The following is a 13073-nucleotide window of genomic DNA, read 5'->3' as shown; positions in this document are numbered from 1 at the left end:
ACGTAAATTTGAGTGGAGTGAGAACGAAAAGTAAAAAGCGAGTAGTCGCTTTTAGATTGCGAAAAACCCCGTTCGATGAGAACGGAGGAAATTTTTGAGAACCATTGACGGGAAGCCTGCTTAAGGCCGTACAGAGATTTATGAAGCCGACATACTTTAGACTCCCCCTGAGATGAAAAACCGGGGGGAAGTTTCATGTAAACTTCTTCATTCAGATCACCTTGAAGGAATGCGTTGTTAACGTCCAATTGGTGTAGCTTCCAGCCTTTAATGGCGGCAAGAGAGAGAAGAACACGAACAGTTACCAGTTTTGCAACTGGTGCAAAAGTGTCAGTGTAATCTATTCCCTTGATTTGGGTGTAGCCCTTGGCCACTAAACGGGCTTTGTAACGTTCGATTGAACCGTCAGATTTGAACTTGACTTTGTACACCCATTTGCAACCAATAGGTCTTTTGCCGGGTGGTAGGCTGGTGATAGTCCAGGTTTGATTTTCTTCCAAGACGGAGATTTCTTTTGCCATAGCGTCTCTCCAATGTGAAGATTTCATTGCTTGAGTGAAAGAGCTAGGTTCGGTAGTAGATAGTACCGATGATAAAAATTGTTGATGAGATGTAGAAAACGAGTTTATAGAAAAGTAGTTTTCAAGTGGATACTTGACTATATTCGTGTTAGAACATACGTAATCGTTAAGATAGGACGGTGGGCGTCGTGACCGGGATGGACGGCCGGAATCCGGAGCCCCATCGTCTGTTGACGAAACGGATTGAGAAGAACCGTCAAGGACGGTCGTGTCGGCAGCAGCCGAAGAAGCCCCGAAATTGGGGCTGACAGAAGCGTCAACAGGGGTGACTGAAGGCACCCCTGTATCAGTCAATGGATCAGGGACTGATCCAGCAGAGGTGTCTGAAGGCACCTCTGTATCAGCATATCGGTCAGGAACCGATCCAGCAGGGGTGTCTGAAGGCACCCCTGTATCGGTATCACTGACCGGGACGTCGGCAGCAGCAGGCACCTCGGTGTCATTGCTGCTGTTAGACGGGAAATTAATTGTCGCCGGAAAGGCAATGTCGTCATCGTCGATTGAGAGGAATGGTGTCGGACGAGGAGAAGAGTTTGTCGCCGAAGGTGAGGAGGCGGACATAGGGAATTGATTTTCAATGAATGTGACGTCTCTAGAGACGAATAATCTTTTTGTGGAGATATCGTAGATACGATATCCTTTTTGTCCACTTGGATAGCCAAGGAAGATGCCGGCGGAAGAACGAGGATCCATCTTTGTTTTGACTAGAGGAATACGAGCAAAACAAAGGCATCCGAACACACGTAAGTGGGAAAGGTTCGGAGGAGTACCCATGAGGACTTCATGTGGTGATTTTCCAAGAAGGATAGGTGTTGGTAATTTGTTTATGAGATAGACGGCGGTTAAAACGCATTCTCCCCAGCAGGATAGAGGGAGGTGAGCTTGAAGACGCAAAGAACGAGCCACCTCAAGAATGTGGCGATGTTTGCGTTCGACAACCCCGTTTTGTTGGGGTGTGTAGGTACAACTACGTTGGTGGGTAATCCCTTTTTCTAGAAGCCAACTTTGTAGTGAATTATTCATGAATTCGGATCCATTGTCGGATCGAATTGTTTTTATTTTGCAATCGAACTGCGTATGAACGTAATTAATTTTTTTTATAATTAACGTATTTGAGTCCGATTTTGAACTCATAAGAAATATCCAAGTACAACGAGAAAAATCGTCGACAAGGGTTAAGAAATAACGACACCCGGAGGTGGAGGGAACCGGAAAGGGACCCCATAAATCTACATGTACTAACTCAAATATATGAGAGGAAGAAGTAGTACTAGTAGGAAAAGGTAATCGACATTGTTTTGAAAGTGGGCATACTTCGCACGGTACTTTATTTGATAAAAAACTAAAATTCATAATGGAAGCTTAGAATTAAAGTATTGAAAACGGGAAAAAGAAGGATGGCCTAAACGTTTATGCCATAAAACAAAAGACTCATGACTAGAACTATCTCGAACTAAATTTGAAACCGAAAGGATGGGATGCTCCGTGCGAAGAAAGTAAAGGTCGTCATGAAGACTACCATGCCCAATCTTTGTCCTCGTTGTTCGGTCCTGAAAAAGACATAAGTCATTATCAAACAAGACGGTACAACCAAGGGATTTAGAAACTTGAGATATAGATATGAGATTAAATTGAAAAGATGGAATATGAAGCACATCTTGTAAATAAAATCTATTGGAAAAATAAACAGAACCAATATGGTGCACCTTAACCCGTGAACCGTCGGGTAATCGAACGTATAGGTCTGGAGGTGCAAGAGAATATGAAGAAAAACGAGAGAGAGCCGAACATATATGTTTAGCGGCTCCGGAATCAATAACCCAAGGAGGATGAAAAGATGAAGTATACTTACCGGTGAGATTAACAAGAGGATCTTTGTTGAGACGGAGATAGGTTGTGGGCTGTTTGTGTTGATCTAATAATGCCAAAACCGATTGATATTGTTTCGGGGTGAGCGATGTTGCTGTAGGCACCCCCGGTCCAGCTTGGTCCGAGACCGAAGCAGCCAACGGCTCTTGCCGAGCTCGGGTCCGGTTTCGTTGACCGTAGTTTGGCGGGTATCCATGGATTTTGAAACATGTGGAAACGTCATGTCCATGGATCCTGCAGTTGTCACAATATGGTCGTGGTCGCTTGTTTCTTTGTTTATCCGACCCATCAACACGATTGTGATTATATGAGTTTGAACCAACGGCAAGGGCAGCAGTATTTGAGTCAATATTCATGGGAGTAACAAGGTTTTGTTGAACTTCTTCCTGTTTGATAAGTGAATGAATACGAAGGATAGATGGGAAGGGTTCGATCAACAAAATTTGACTCCGAATAGAGGAGAATCTATCATTGAGACCTTGAAGAAATTCCATAGCTCTATCTTGGTTGGTTCTCTCAATCAAGGAACGAGCATGGCCACATATACAAGGTTCAGTTATTAACAAGGAATTGAGTTCATCTTGAAGAGCCTTGAGATTTGTGAAGTATGTAGAAACATCTGAATTCTCTTGTTTGAGACAAGAAATAACTCTCTTTAATTGAAAGATTTTAGGAGCATTGGTTTGATGGAATCGATCAAAAAGATTTTTCCAAATATCGAAGGCGGTTTCATCATATAAGATGGATGATCGAAGAGGTGGATCAACCGAATTGATTAGCCAACTAGAAACGAGATCGTTACATCGTCCCCATTGAACTAATTCATTAGGATCGGTGGGTGGTTCGACACTTCCATCAACGAATCCTAGTTTGCCTTTAGCTCGTAAGGCTTTTGTCATTCCTCGTGACCATGAGGAGTAGTTATCACCGGTTAGAAGTGGTGTGATGACAATGGTGGTGGGAGAGTCCGAATGATGAACATCAAACGGGCCACCATTAGAAGTATAATGAACTTGAGTAGTTTCCGAAGTTTCGGGAGTAGTCATGGTTTAAAAAAAAAATTGGCTCTTATACCATGTGAAAATATAAATACCTTGATGATTGTCACTCTCGGATGAAGCCGAGAGAGAGACTTGATTGATGTCTCGGTTATAACCGAGTAGACACTCGAAGGTGACGAGTGGAAGAAGATGATGATGATCACACTCGGTGAAGCCTAGTGGGAGAAGAAGAAGATGAAGTCTCGGTTTGATCCGAGAGAGAGAAAGACAAGTTATTGGTGGTAGGAATGAATACTTTGGTAAAATACCTTTTATTATTCACAATAACTTAACTTTACAATGTGTATGGCTATGTATATATAGGATACAAAGAAGAGATTGAAAACTACTAAAACTCTATGATAGTTATCTAAATATAATCCTAACTACTAAGGAATCCTAGTTGTAATAGGATTCCTATGGGACCAAGTCCACTCGATTTGGCCGAGTGGAGTGGACCTTCCAACAGACTTTGAGCTAAATCAACATATAGACAGTAGACAAGCGCATTCAATGGCCTATAAGCGTCTTCTTCAAAAACCAACAAGATCTCATATGACCTGCCACCATTGGAAATCCTCAACAAACCGGAACTTGTAACACAACAAACACCCGAATAGAGGCCACATATTCCTACTCAAAGGGTAAGATACACCTAAGTACATAGAGGTTGAACCCGATAACTTGAGAATTAACGTTTCACGCAATCACGCTTGGTATGTGCATATATCGAGGACCTGTTAGAATCGTGGACCGTAAGATTTACGATTTCGGGTTTGACTTGATATTCCTTTAGGTTCAATAGGTTTACTGTGAATGATTGGAGATTGAGTTTAATAAGCCCACTTAAGAGTAGGCCCTGTATCGAAACCCAGATCTGTTGTGGGCCTGGTCTTACTAAGACATGGCCACTTCTTTGTTTGGCTTTAAATGTACCACATGTTAACCCAAGTCAGTCGTTCAGACAAATCAGTCTGACAAAGAATATTAAAATGTTGGTAAGTCACTATAGGAAGGGGTGTATGGTAAGACGCTATGAGCCCCAAAGGAGTTGTCAATTTAAGGCGAGCGAAGCTTCGTAGACAAGGTTTGCGCCCTATCTTTAATGGGATGCAAGCACTACACTCGTTCGTAAGCATTGAGCGAGCAAGCAACAAGCTACGCCGGGAATGAGCGAGTGGAACTTGGAGAAGTGAAACAAGCATATCAGATAAAGGCGTATGTTATGTTTTTCAGGCCCTGCTAGCGCCCCTACACAAGGCAACTGACGGAATTGTAATTCATGACGGTGCCTATTAGCACATGACATGGACTTGGTGTCTACTGGGGAACACACTCGATCCCACCCCCTACCTATTCAGTTATCCTAATTTCTTTCCTTTTTCATATTTTCTTCTTCTTTTTCTTATCATCATCATTACATTACTGTGGAACACAACTTTGTTTATAAACCTATATTATCGTTCTACAACGAGGAGTTAAAGAAAACAAAACCATCGTGGAAAGAACTTTGATTCAGACTACAATCACATTATTGATTTTTTGTTGTTGAAGTTATATTGGTAGGCAAAAAGAAACACAATCTGAAATACCATTGGATAGTCCAAGCACTTGCTTTGGCTTTTGGACAGGTCGATCCGTGCCCTTTATACCCCGAATTCCCCAATAGGCGGGGTCAGTCAATCTCCTCTACCGGGTGCCAATTGCACTTTGCTTGGGGGTCTTTAACCGCTCCTTGAGAGAAACTGATAAAGACAAACCCCATTTTCAGAAGATTTATGCAGATAATCCCTCTCGAACCTAATTTTTCCCCATCGAGACGAAAGAGAAACCTAAAACCTCACAACAATCATCATCTCAACCTAATAATGTCTCAGTTGAGGTTCTTTTCTCTTCTCTCAATCGACATATTCAGAGATCTGAATACGAACAAGCCATTAAACTTGCAGATCAAGGTATTTTCTCTCTAAACAACCCTCTTATTTTCGATTGTTTCATTTTTTTGAATTTCATCGGTTTTTTTTTGTTGTTGATATAGTTATTGTGATTGTTTTGAGTCAATAAACCGTCTCAATTGGTCAATTGTACTTCTCTGATCTAACGGTTAAGATTATAAAATTTGGATTTTATGACGGGACAATTACTGAAACCCCCACCTTTTCATAATACACATTACTGAAACACCCACCTTTTATTTATAATTACAGAAACCCTCACTTTTTGGTGATTTCATTAAGATTAAACGGAGTGGTGCCGTTAGTAACGTGGAGTGACCGAAATGCCCATTGGCTAAACAAGCCCATCCTTTCTGAAACGAAAAAACTGGGCGTCTTCGAGCAACAACGTGGGGCGCAAATAACCCGCTCCATCTTCTCCATCCCAGTAGAGGCGCTAAAAAGGCCGGGCCGGCCCGTTCCGTACAGGCCCTGGGAGGCCTGGCCTGTACGGAAAACGGGCCAGGTCAACCCGACATCTGTCCCGGGCCCGGGTTGGGCCTCTATTTTGGGCCCGACGGGCTAAGCCCGACCCGGCCCGGAAAAGCCCGGGTTGAGCACGACAACTTTTTTTTTTTTTCCTTTTTCTATTTTTTCTTTTTTATTTAAATATTTATATTCCTCCTAATCATTTATATCCTATTTAGAAAATATAACAAATTTAAGTTGGAGAAGAAATTTTAAGGATTCATATCCTTATGTAAGTTTTGAAATTTTTTTCCTTTTATGTTAGAGAATATAAAAAAATATATAGGTAAGTTTCATTAAACCATTTTTGTGTAAGTTCTAGAAAATCTTTTCTTTTCGAGTAAGAGAAGAAATTTTTAGTAAATACTATAAATTTTTTTAAGTAAGTTCCATTTTGTTTTAATTTACTTTTTGTAGTAGATAAGTTCAATTTTTTTTAGGTAAATAGTCATTACTTTAATATTACGTGATAAGTCTTATTTTCTTTTAAGTAAGTTCTATTACAAATAGTTTTATATTTATAATATTTCTTTTTAATTTACTTTTTGGATTAGTTAAGTTTTAATTGAATTTCATATTAAAATAATAAAAAAAAAACAGGTTAGCCCGGTCAAATCTGGGTTTGGCCCGGCCCGGATAGGCCTGCCCTGAGTCAAGTCACAGTCCCAGGTTTAGGCAACCCGAACCGGCCCGCAACCCGGCACGGACCGTTCTCTTTCAGGCCGGGTCGGCCCGGCCCGGCCTTTTGAGCACCACTAATCCCAGCCCCAACGAATCCAGCTTTTGCTGGTTGTTCAAACCGAGTTTGAAACTCGAAAAGGTGGGGGTTTCAGAGGTTTGAATCTCGGTGGATAATCAAGTTAGGGTTACTCAAGTTTGAATCTCGAAGGTGCTCTCTCTATCATCTCCATCCCAGCAAAAAACGAGCAGCAATACCAATTATTCAAACCGAGTTTGAATCTCGAAGGTGCTCCATTCATCTCTCTTGTAATCAACAGGTGCTCTCTCTCTCTTGTAATCCATTCAAACTACTCAAACCTCCTGAAATTGATGTGTATTATGAGCTAGGGTAATGTAATTAGTTTGAAATTGATGAGAAATTGAAATTAGGGTTTAATTTTTTTGAACTAGGGTTTAATTAGGGTTATCAAACTTGATGTGAACACAAACCAACTGAAATTAGGGTTTATGCAAAATTCACATAAAGTTTGTGAAATTGAAATTAGGGTTTTTTGGTGGGAAATTTGTTGGTATCCGTGTACCGTTTTTTTTTGGTGGGATCTTGTAATATATCTTTCCCTCGTTACTGTGAATTAGATAGATAGATCTACGCACACGTAATACCGAACATATGTCGCTTGTTTAATTGAGCTTGAAAAACTTATCGATGTTGCTTGGTATAAGGTGAAAATGTAACTGCGGCCATCATTTTGTACGTGTTACTATTAGATATATACCCAATAATCTTTTCCGAGGAGAAGACTTTTGAGTTTGGGATTTTTTAGGGATGACTTATTGCCTGTAGATCTCTATGTCTAGTCCTCTGGTTATTACATTTCATACGAGTGTTGTAGAACATAGACTAAGAAAGGCTTCTTATTGATAAATAAAAAATGAAAATGGAGGTTCTGGTTACCAACCAAGAGTTAGATGGTTGTAGATGGCAACTATACTGTATTACTCGTATATTCGTGCCATTTTATCCGCATATTGTAGCTACTTTATCACATTATACCTTTACAAAGTAATGAGTCAAATGGAACCAACCAGTTCGGCATCTGCAGGAAAAAACGAAGCACTTTATTTTGGAGGTTATGAATCTTTATCTTTGTTTTTCGTCCTTCCCGTTTCGTTCATACTTTTCTATTTAAACAGCGAAAACCAACTATTTCTTCCTTCCTGTTCAATGTAATGGAAACTTCATCTTTGTATGCTAAATTACTGTCTGACCTATTATAGTGATTAGTTATCATGTTCAAGTTCTTCTAGCAGTTGTCTTCTAAACCCTATTAAAGCTACACACATATTGGAGTAACTAAGTCAAGATCTTATGTGCTCTTATATTGGTGTCAAACCAGCTTGCTGGGCCGGTGTAAACTAGGCTCATGGGCCAGCGCAATCGGCAATCAGGCTCATAAGAACATTTTGTAGTCTTAGTAAGAGGAGGAAAGGTTAATGGTTTTTGAAGCTTTTTGAACAAGGGCAATGGCTACCCTCTAATTCACTAATCCTAGCTAGGGTTGGACCAAGTCTCTCTCTCTCTCTCTCTCATGTGATTGACAGGCATGTGTGTATCCTTAATGTTATTACTTTTTTATTTAGGATATAGTTTAGATGCAAGAAACTTTATATATATTTAGTATATGATATTATTGTGGGGTTGATGGAATATGGACTAATTGAATATTTGTACTCATTCTACGTAATTTCAAAATATAGATGATGTGTGACCTCATTTCACCTAATTAGTCTTATTTTATATAGTAATCAATATTTTTTTTTGACCTTATTCCTTTGTTCTTCTTATGTTCTCTTTTCTGATTTTCTCTCTCTAGGTTTTGTTTTCTAGATTTGTGCCATTGATACTGTTATTAGCCTATCCTGTTGAAGTTGAAGAAACGGAAATCTCATGGCGCCTAAGACGAAAGAGAAACCTAAAACCTCACAACAATCATCATCTCAACCTAATAATGTCTCAGTTGAAGATCTTTTCTCTTCTCTCAATCGACATATTCAGAGATCTGAATACGAACAAGCCATTAAACTTGCAGATCAAGGTATTTTCTCTCTAAACAACCCTCTTATATTCGATTGTTTCATTTTTTTTTAATTTCATCAGTTTTTTTTTGTTGTTGATATAGTTCTTATGATTGTTCCTGGCGACGAGGATGCATTGCGCTGTAAGATTGTGGCTTTGATTAAAGTTGATAATATAGATCTTGCTCTTTCAACTATTCAACGTTCTAAAAATGTCAATTTTGATCTTGGTTTCTATAAGGTAATTGTAATTAGCTAAATCACTGCTTAATTTTGGTTTTATTTGATGCATTAGGTTATTGATCTGGTAGTTTGGTTCCCTAATTTCAGTGTTACAATTGTGTTATCGAAAATTTCAACTAGTAATTGGTTATATTCAATTATATTGGTTTTGATTTGGAATGATTTCGGCCCATACTCAGGCTCGCGGCTGCTCTGTCACTGTTGAGCAACCAATGGTCTTACTTGTATGCAAGTAAACAGGGTATAAAAATTGGAGAAAATTTGTTTTCACACAAGGTATGCCTCCATGTGGGAAGCTATCTCATTCGCATCACTGCAAGAGTACTTCTTGGTAGCTACCTTATAATTTCGTTGCAAACTGAGATCGTTCTCAGCCTTTTTAATTGAAAACTTGCTCAGGAGAAACTAGCTAAGTAAACTCTAATTCCCTTAACTCATCCGTTTGGATCCTGCGAAGTTCTTGATCTTGTTAGTCGTTTCTTAAATTCGTGGTGTGGGGAAGGCTTGTACTGTGTTTGCGTAATTATTTGTATTAGTGTACGATAACCACTGAAAGTCCAAGTTACGTTACCAGCTTATTGCCCTAATATCTATACTTGTCCTTGAACATTGTATATACAACTTGATTACTCTTCAGATGGCATTTGTGAGGCGGAATTTGAGCAGTAAGATGAACTACTTTGTGATAGGCAGTATCTAGTAGGCACTTGCCTGTTCCACATATTTAACTATTGGTTGAGTGTTGTCTTGATTGTTTTTCAATAGTTTTGTGATTCTTGAGGCTTTTCAATTATATTGGTTTTGATTTGAAAATTTCAGTTAATAATTTCTTTCTGGTTAAAAAGAATGAAGAGAAAATTGAGAATGAATCGGTTGGATAATGAAAATGTAATATGCTTAGGCTATCGTCTACCACTTCTATATGATCACTAGTATGTTGTTTGAGTTGGTATTAAGACGCTTGAATGTGGGTTTTTAGCCCTAAAAGAGTAATTTGTTTCATTTTTGTGTATATATCTCGCAATCTCTTGGTACCAATCATCTAAGGTAGTTACTTTCACATGGTAATCTGGCGAGTAGCTCCAATTTTAGTCATGCATTATGTTTTTTTATCTGTTAGACTCCTACTGTAAGCTTTGTTTATCTGCGTTTCTGTTGGTAGTCTTTCAAGTGATAATTTTCTGAAAGACTTAAACCATGAATTCTATTATTTTTCTAACAACGGGTTTCTCCAAGCAGGCATATTGTCTATATAGACAAAACAAGTTGGATGAGGCGTTGGAATCTCTGTCAAGTCAAGAGAAAACATCTGTCACCATGCAATTGGAATCACAGATTCTGTATCGTTTGGGGAAAATGGAGGAATGCATGGATGTTTATCAAAAGCTTCAAAAGTTAAAAATTGAGTCCTTAGAAATCAATATTGTGGCCGGTTTAATTTCTGCAGGAAGAGCTTCTGAGGTTCAAGGGACGATGGATGCACTCAAAGTTAAAGCAAATAGTAGCTTTGAGCTGGCTTATAATGTTGCTTGTTCTTTGGTCGAGGGGAATAAATATACAGAGGCAGAACAACAATTGCTTTCAGCTAGAAGGTGTGTATATTGAGTTATGGAATTATTATACTTTGAGCTTTGTTGGTAGTGCATTTGGTTTATTTGGTGCTTGGTCAGGTAACTAGTAGAAAGAATCGCTGTTGAGTTACCAACTCCAAGACTTGTTCATCCCTTAATTGTTTACTATTCACGTATGGTGTTTACGGTTGTTGTTGCTTATAGTCTTGCACCACTGGTATTATGCATTCTACTGTTTTATGTTTTATGGTCCGAGCATCAGTTCATTACTCTTTTATATGTCGGCTTTGAATTCATTACCGTAGCTCTGATGGTTTTTCTTCTGACTCCCCCTTATTTGTATGTTTACAGAATTGGTCAAGAAACTCTAATGGATGATAACTGGGCTGATGATGAGATAGAGATTGAACTTGCTCCTATTGCTGTACAGCTCGCATATGTTCGACAGGTTATAATATAATTTTTTGTCAAACTAATCTTTGCAGTTGAAACATTTAGCAGCTAATGTAAAATGAAGTTTGTTTATTGACTTGTAAATTGAATCATTTTCTTCAGTTACTTGGACACCCAGAAGAAGCGATTGAAACATATGTTGACATTATTAACCGAAATCTGCCCGATGATTCATCACTTGCTGTGGCAATAAACAATCTTATTGCATTGAAGGGTTCAAAAGATGTATCTGATGGTCTAAGAAAACTCGATAAGCTGATAGAGAAAGGTGCTACGCCAAATAGCTTTCAGCTTACTAGGGGGCTTGATTTGAAGCTATTTTCGAAACAGAAAGAGGCGATATATTCTAATCGAGTGCTTCTACTCCTTTATGCGAACAGGATAGATCAGGTTTGTTGCTTGTCAAATTGTGTTCTTACTTTGATGCTTCCTTATCTATTTCATTTAAAGTTTGCTCCTCAATTTCCTAGCATATAAGAGCAACTATCTGCACTCATAGACTTCATCGGTATAACAATATCTCAATTTTCAGGGTGGTGAAAATTTGTAAGCTGGGGGTTACCATTTGTATAAAGACTTGAATAGTGCTTATTCTTCATAATAACCTAAATCTTAGGTTTATTTAGTATCTACTACCATATCCAAAAGGAGGAATGACCCCCGTGTCTATCAAAACCCTATATAGTCAATAATGTCATTTCTTCTTAGTTCTTTATGTTTTAACTTCTTATAACTGACCTAGTATGAACATTACCCTCTTGGTGTATCATATCTCAACGGGTTTTTACGTCTTAGTTTCTCATATGCATAAATCTTGAATCATGTATATGTTTGCAGGCCCGAGAACTGGTAGCTGCTCTCCCAAGCATGTTCCCCAGCAGTGTCACTCCAGCATTGCTTCAAGCTGCAGTTTTTGTGCGAGAAAACAAAGCCAACAAAGCTGAAGAAATCCTTTTGCAGTTTGCTGATCGGTTCCCAGAGAAGGCCAAGGTGGCCCTCCTCGCACGTGCACAGGTTGCTGCTGCTGCTAATCACCCTCAGATAGCTGCAGAATCCTTGTCGAAGATAGTCGACATACAACACATGCCAGCCACTGTCGCCACACTTGTGTCCTTAAAAGAGCGTTCTGGGGACATCGATGGTGCATCAAAGGTGTTCGATTCCGCAATCAGTTGGTGGTCGAATGCCATGAGTGAAGATAACAAGCTTGACCAAATCATGCATGAAGCTGCTTCCTTTAAGCTCAAGCACGGGCGGGAGGAAGAAGCAGCTCGCTTGTATGAGGATTTGGTGAAGAGTCATGGAAGTGTTGAGGCTCTAGTCGGGCTTGTAACGACTGCGACCCGTGTAGATGTGAACAAAGCAGAAGCTTATGAGAAGCAACTGAAGCCCTTGCCTGGCCTGAAAAGCGTAGATGTGGACACATTGGAAAAGACATCAGGTGCTAAACATGACGAGAATGGCGATAACTTACGAAACATCGATGTATACGAGGAAGCAAAAGCAAAGGCAAAATCAAAGAAAAAGCGAAAGAGAAAGCCCAAGTACCCGAAAGGATTCGACCCTGCGAATCCAGGCCCACCACCAGATCCAGAACGATGGCTACCGAGGAGAGAGAGGTCCAGTTACAGACCTAAACGAAAAGATAAAAGAGCCGCTCAGGTAAGAGGTTCTCAAGGTGCAGTTGTCAAAGAAAAACAAGAGACTGGTAATGCATCCAGCAGCAGTAATACCAACACTTCGAAATCTAAAACAAATCAAGCAACAGCCAGTACTTCCAAACCAAGCACCGAAAAACCCAAGGCTTCTACATCATCAAAGTCATCGAAAAAGAAGTCAAGACGTTAAGTCTTCGGCATTTGACTATAATCTTTTCGGTTTTAGTAGTTATGAGACATTCCAAATTCTCTATTTTTTGTTATTTTACTATGATAGACTTTTTTCAAGATTTTGTCAACTGACTGTACTTCTTGTGGTGTTACATTATTGTTAATTTGCTATGGAAATAATAGCATTAATCAAATCTTATAATGTTCGTTGTTTCTCTAAGTGAGATATGAAATCTGATTTGAAGTCCGAATTGATTTGATTCAAAGG

The 13073-nt window shown here is 39.3% G+C and overlaps 1 protein-coding gene across 5 annotated transcripts; it reads left to right on the top strand.

Annotated features, from left to right (window-relative positions):
• The first annotated feature begins 5739 nt into the window (after positions 1–5739).
• On the top strand, positions 5740–12999 carry LOC147544473 (uncharacterized). 5 transcript variants are annotated; one of them, XM_086638639.1, is made up of 8 exons: positions 5740–5872; positions 6718–6950; positions 8508–8729; positions 8814–8950; positions 10192–10544; positions 10875–10971; positions 11079–11366; positions 11814–12999. In XM_086638639.1, exons 3-8 carry the CDS (start codon positions 8582–8584, stop codon positions 12822–12824), a joined length of 2034 nt encoding a protein of 677 aa, XP_086494765.1. In that variant the 5' UTR covers positions 5740–5872; positions 6718–6950; positions 8508–8581; the 3' UTR covers positions 12825–12999. The 5 variants fall into 5 exon arrangements, with proteins under 5 accessions (XP_086494765.1, XP_086494766.1, XP_086494769.1 ...); XM_086638640.1 differs by having other exon boundaries at positions 5806–5872; positions 8548–8729; XM_086638643.1 differs by having other exon boundaries at positions 5807–5872; positions 8522–8729.
• Positions 13000–13073: the final 74 nt, after the last annotated feature.

This window comes from Eschscholzia californica, unplaced genomic scaffold (genome assembly GCF_041429995.1).
Source record: "Eschscholzia californica isolate CP2 unplaced genomic scaffold, dmEscCali1.0.p SCAF_4, whole genome shotgun sequence".
Classification (NCBI taxonomy): domain Eukaryota; kingdom Viridiplantae; phylum Streptophyta; class Magnoliopsida; order Ranunculales; family Papaveraceae; genus Eschscholzia; species Eschscholzia californica.
The sequence above is the reverse complement of the archived record's forward strand: the minus strand, read 5'-3'. Positions and strand labels throughout refer to the sequence as shown.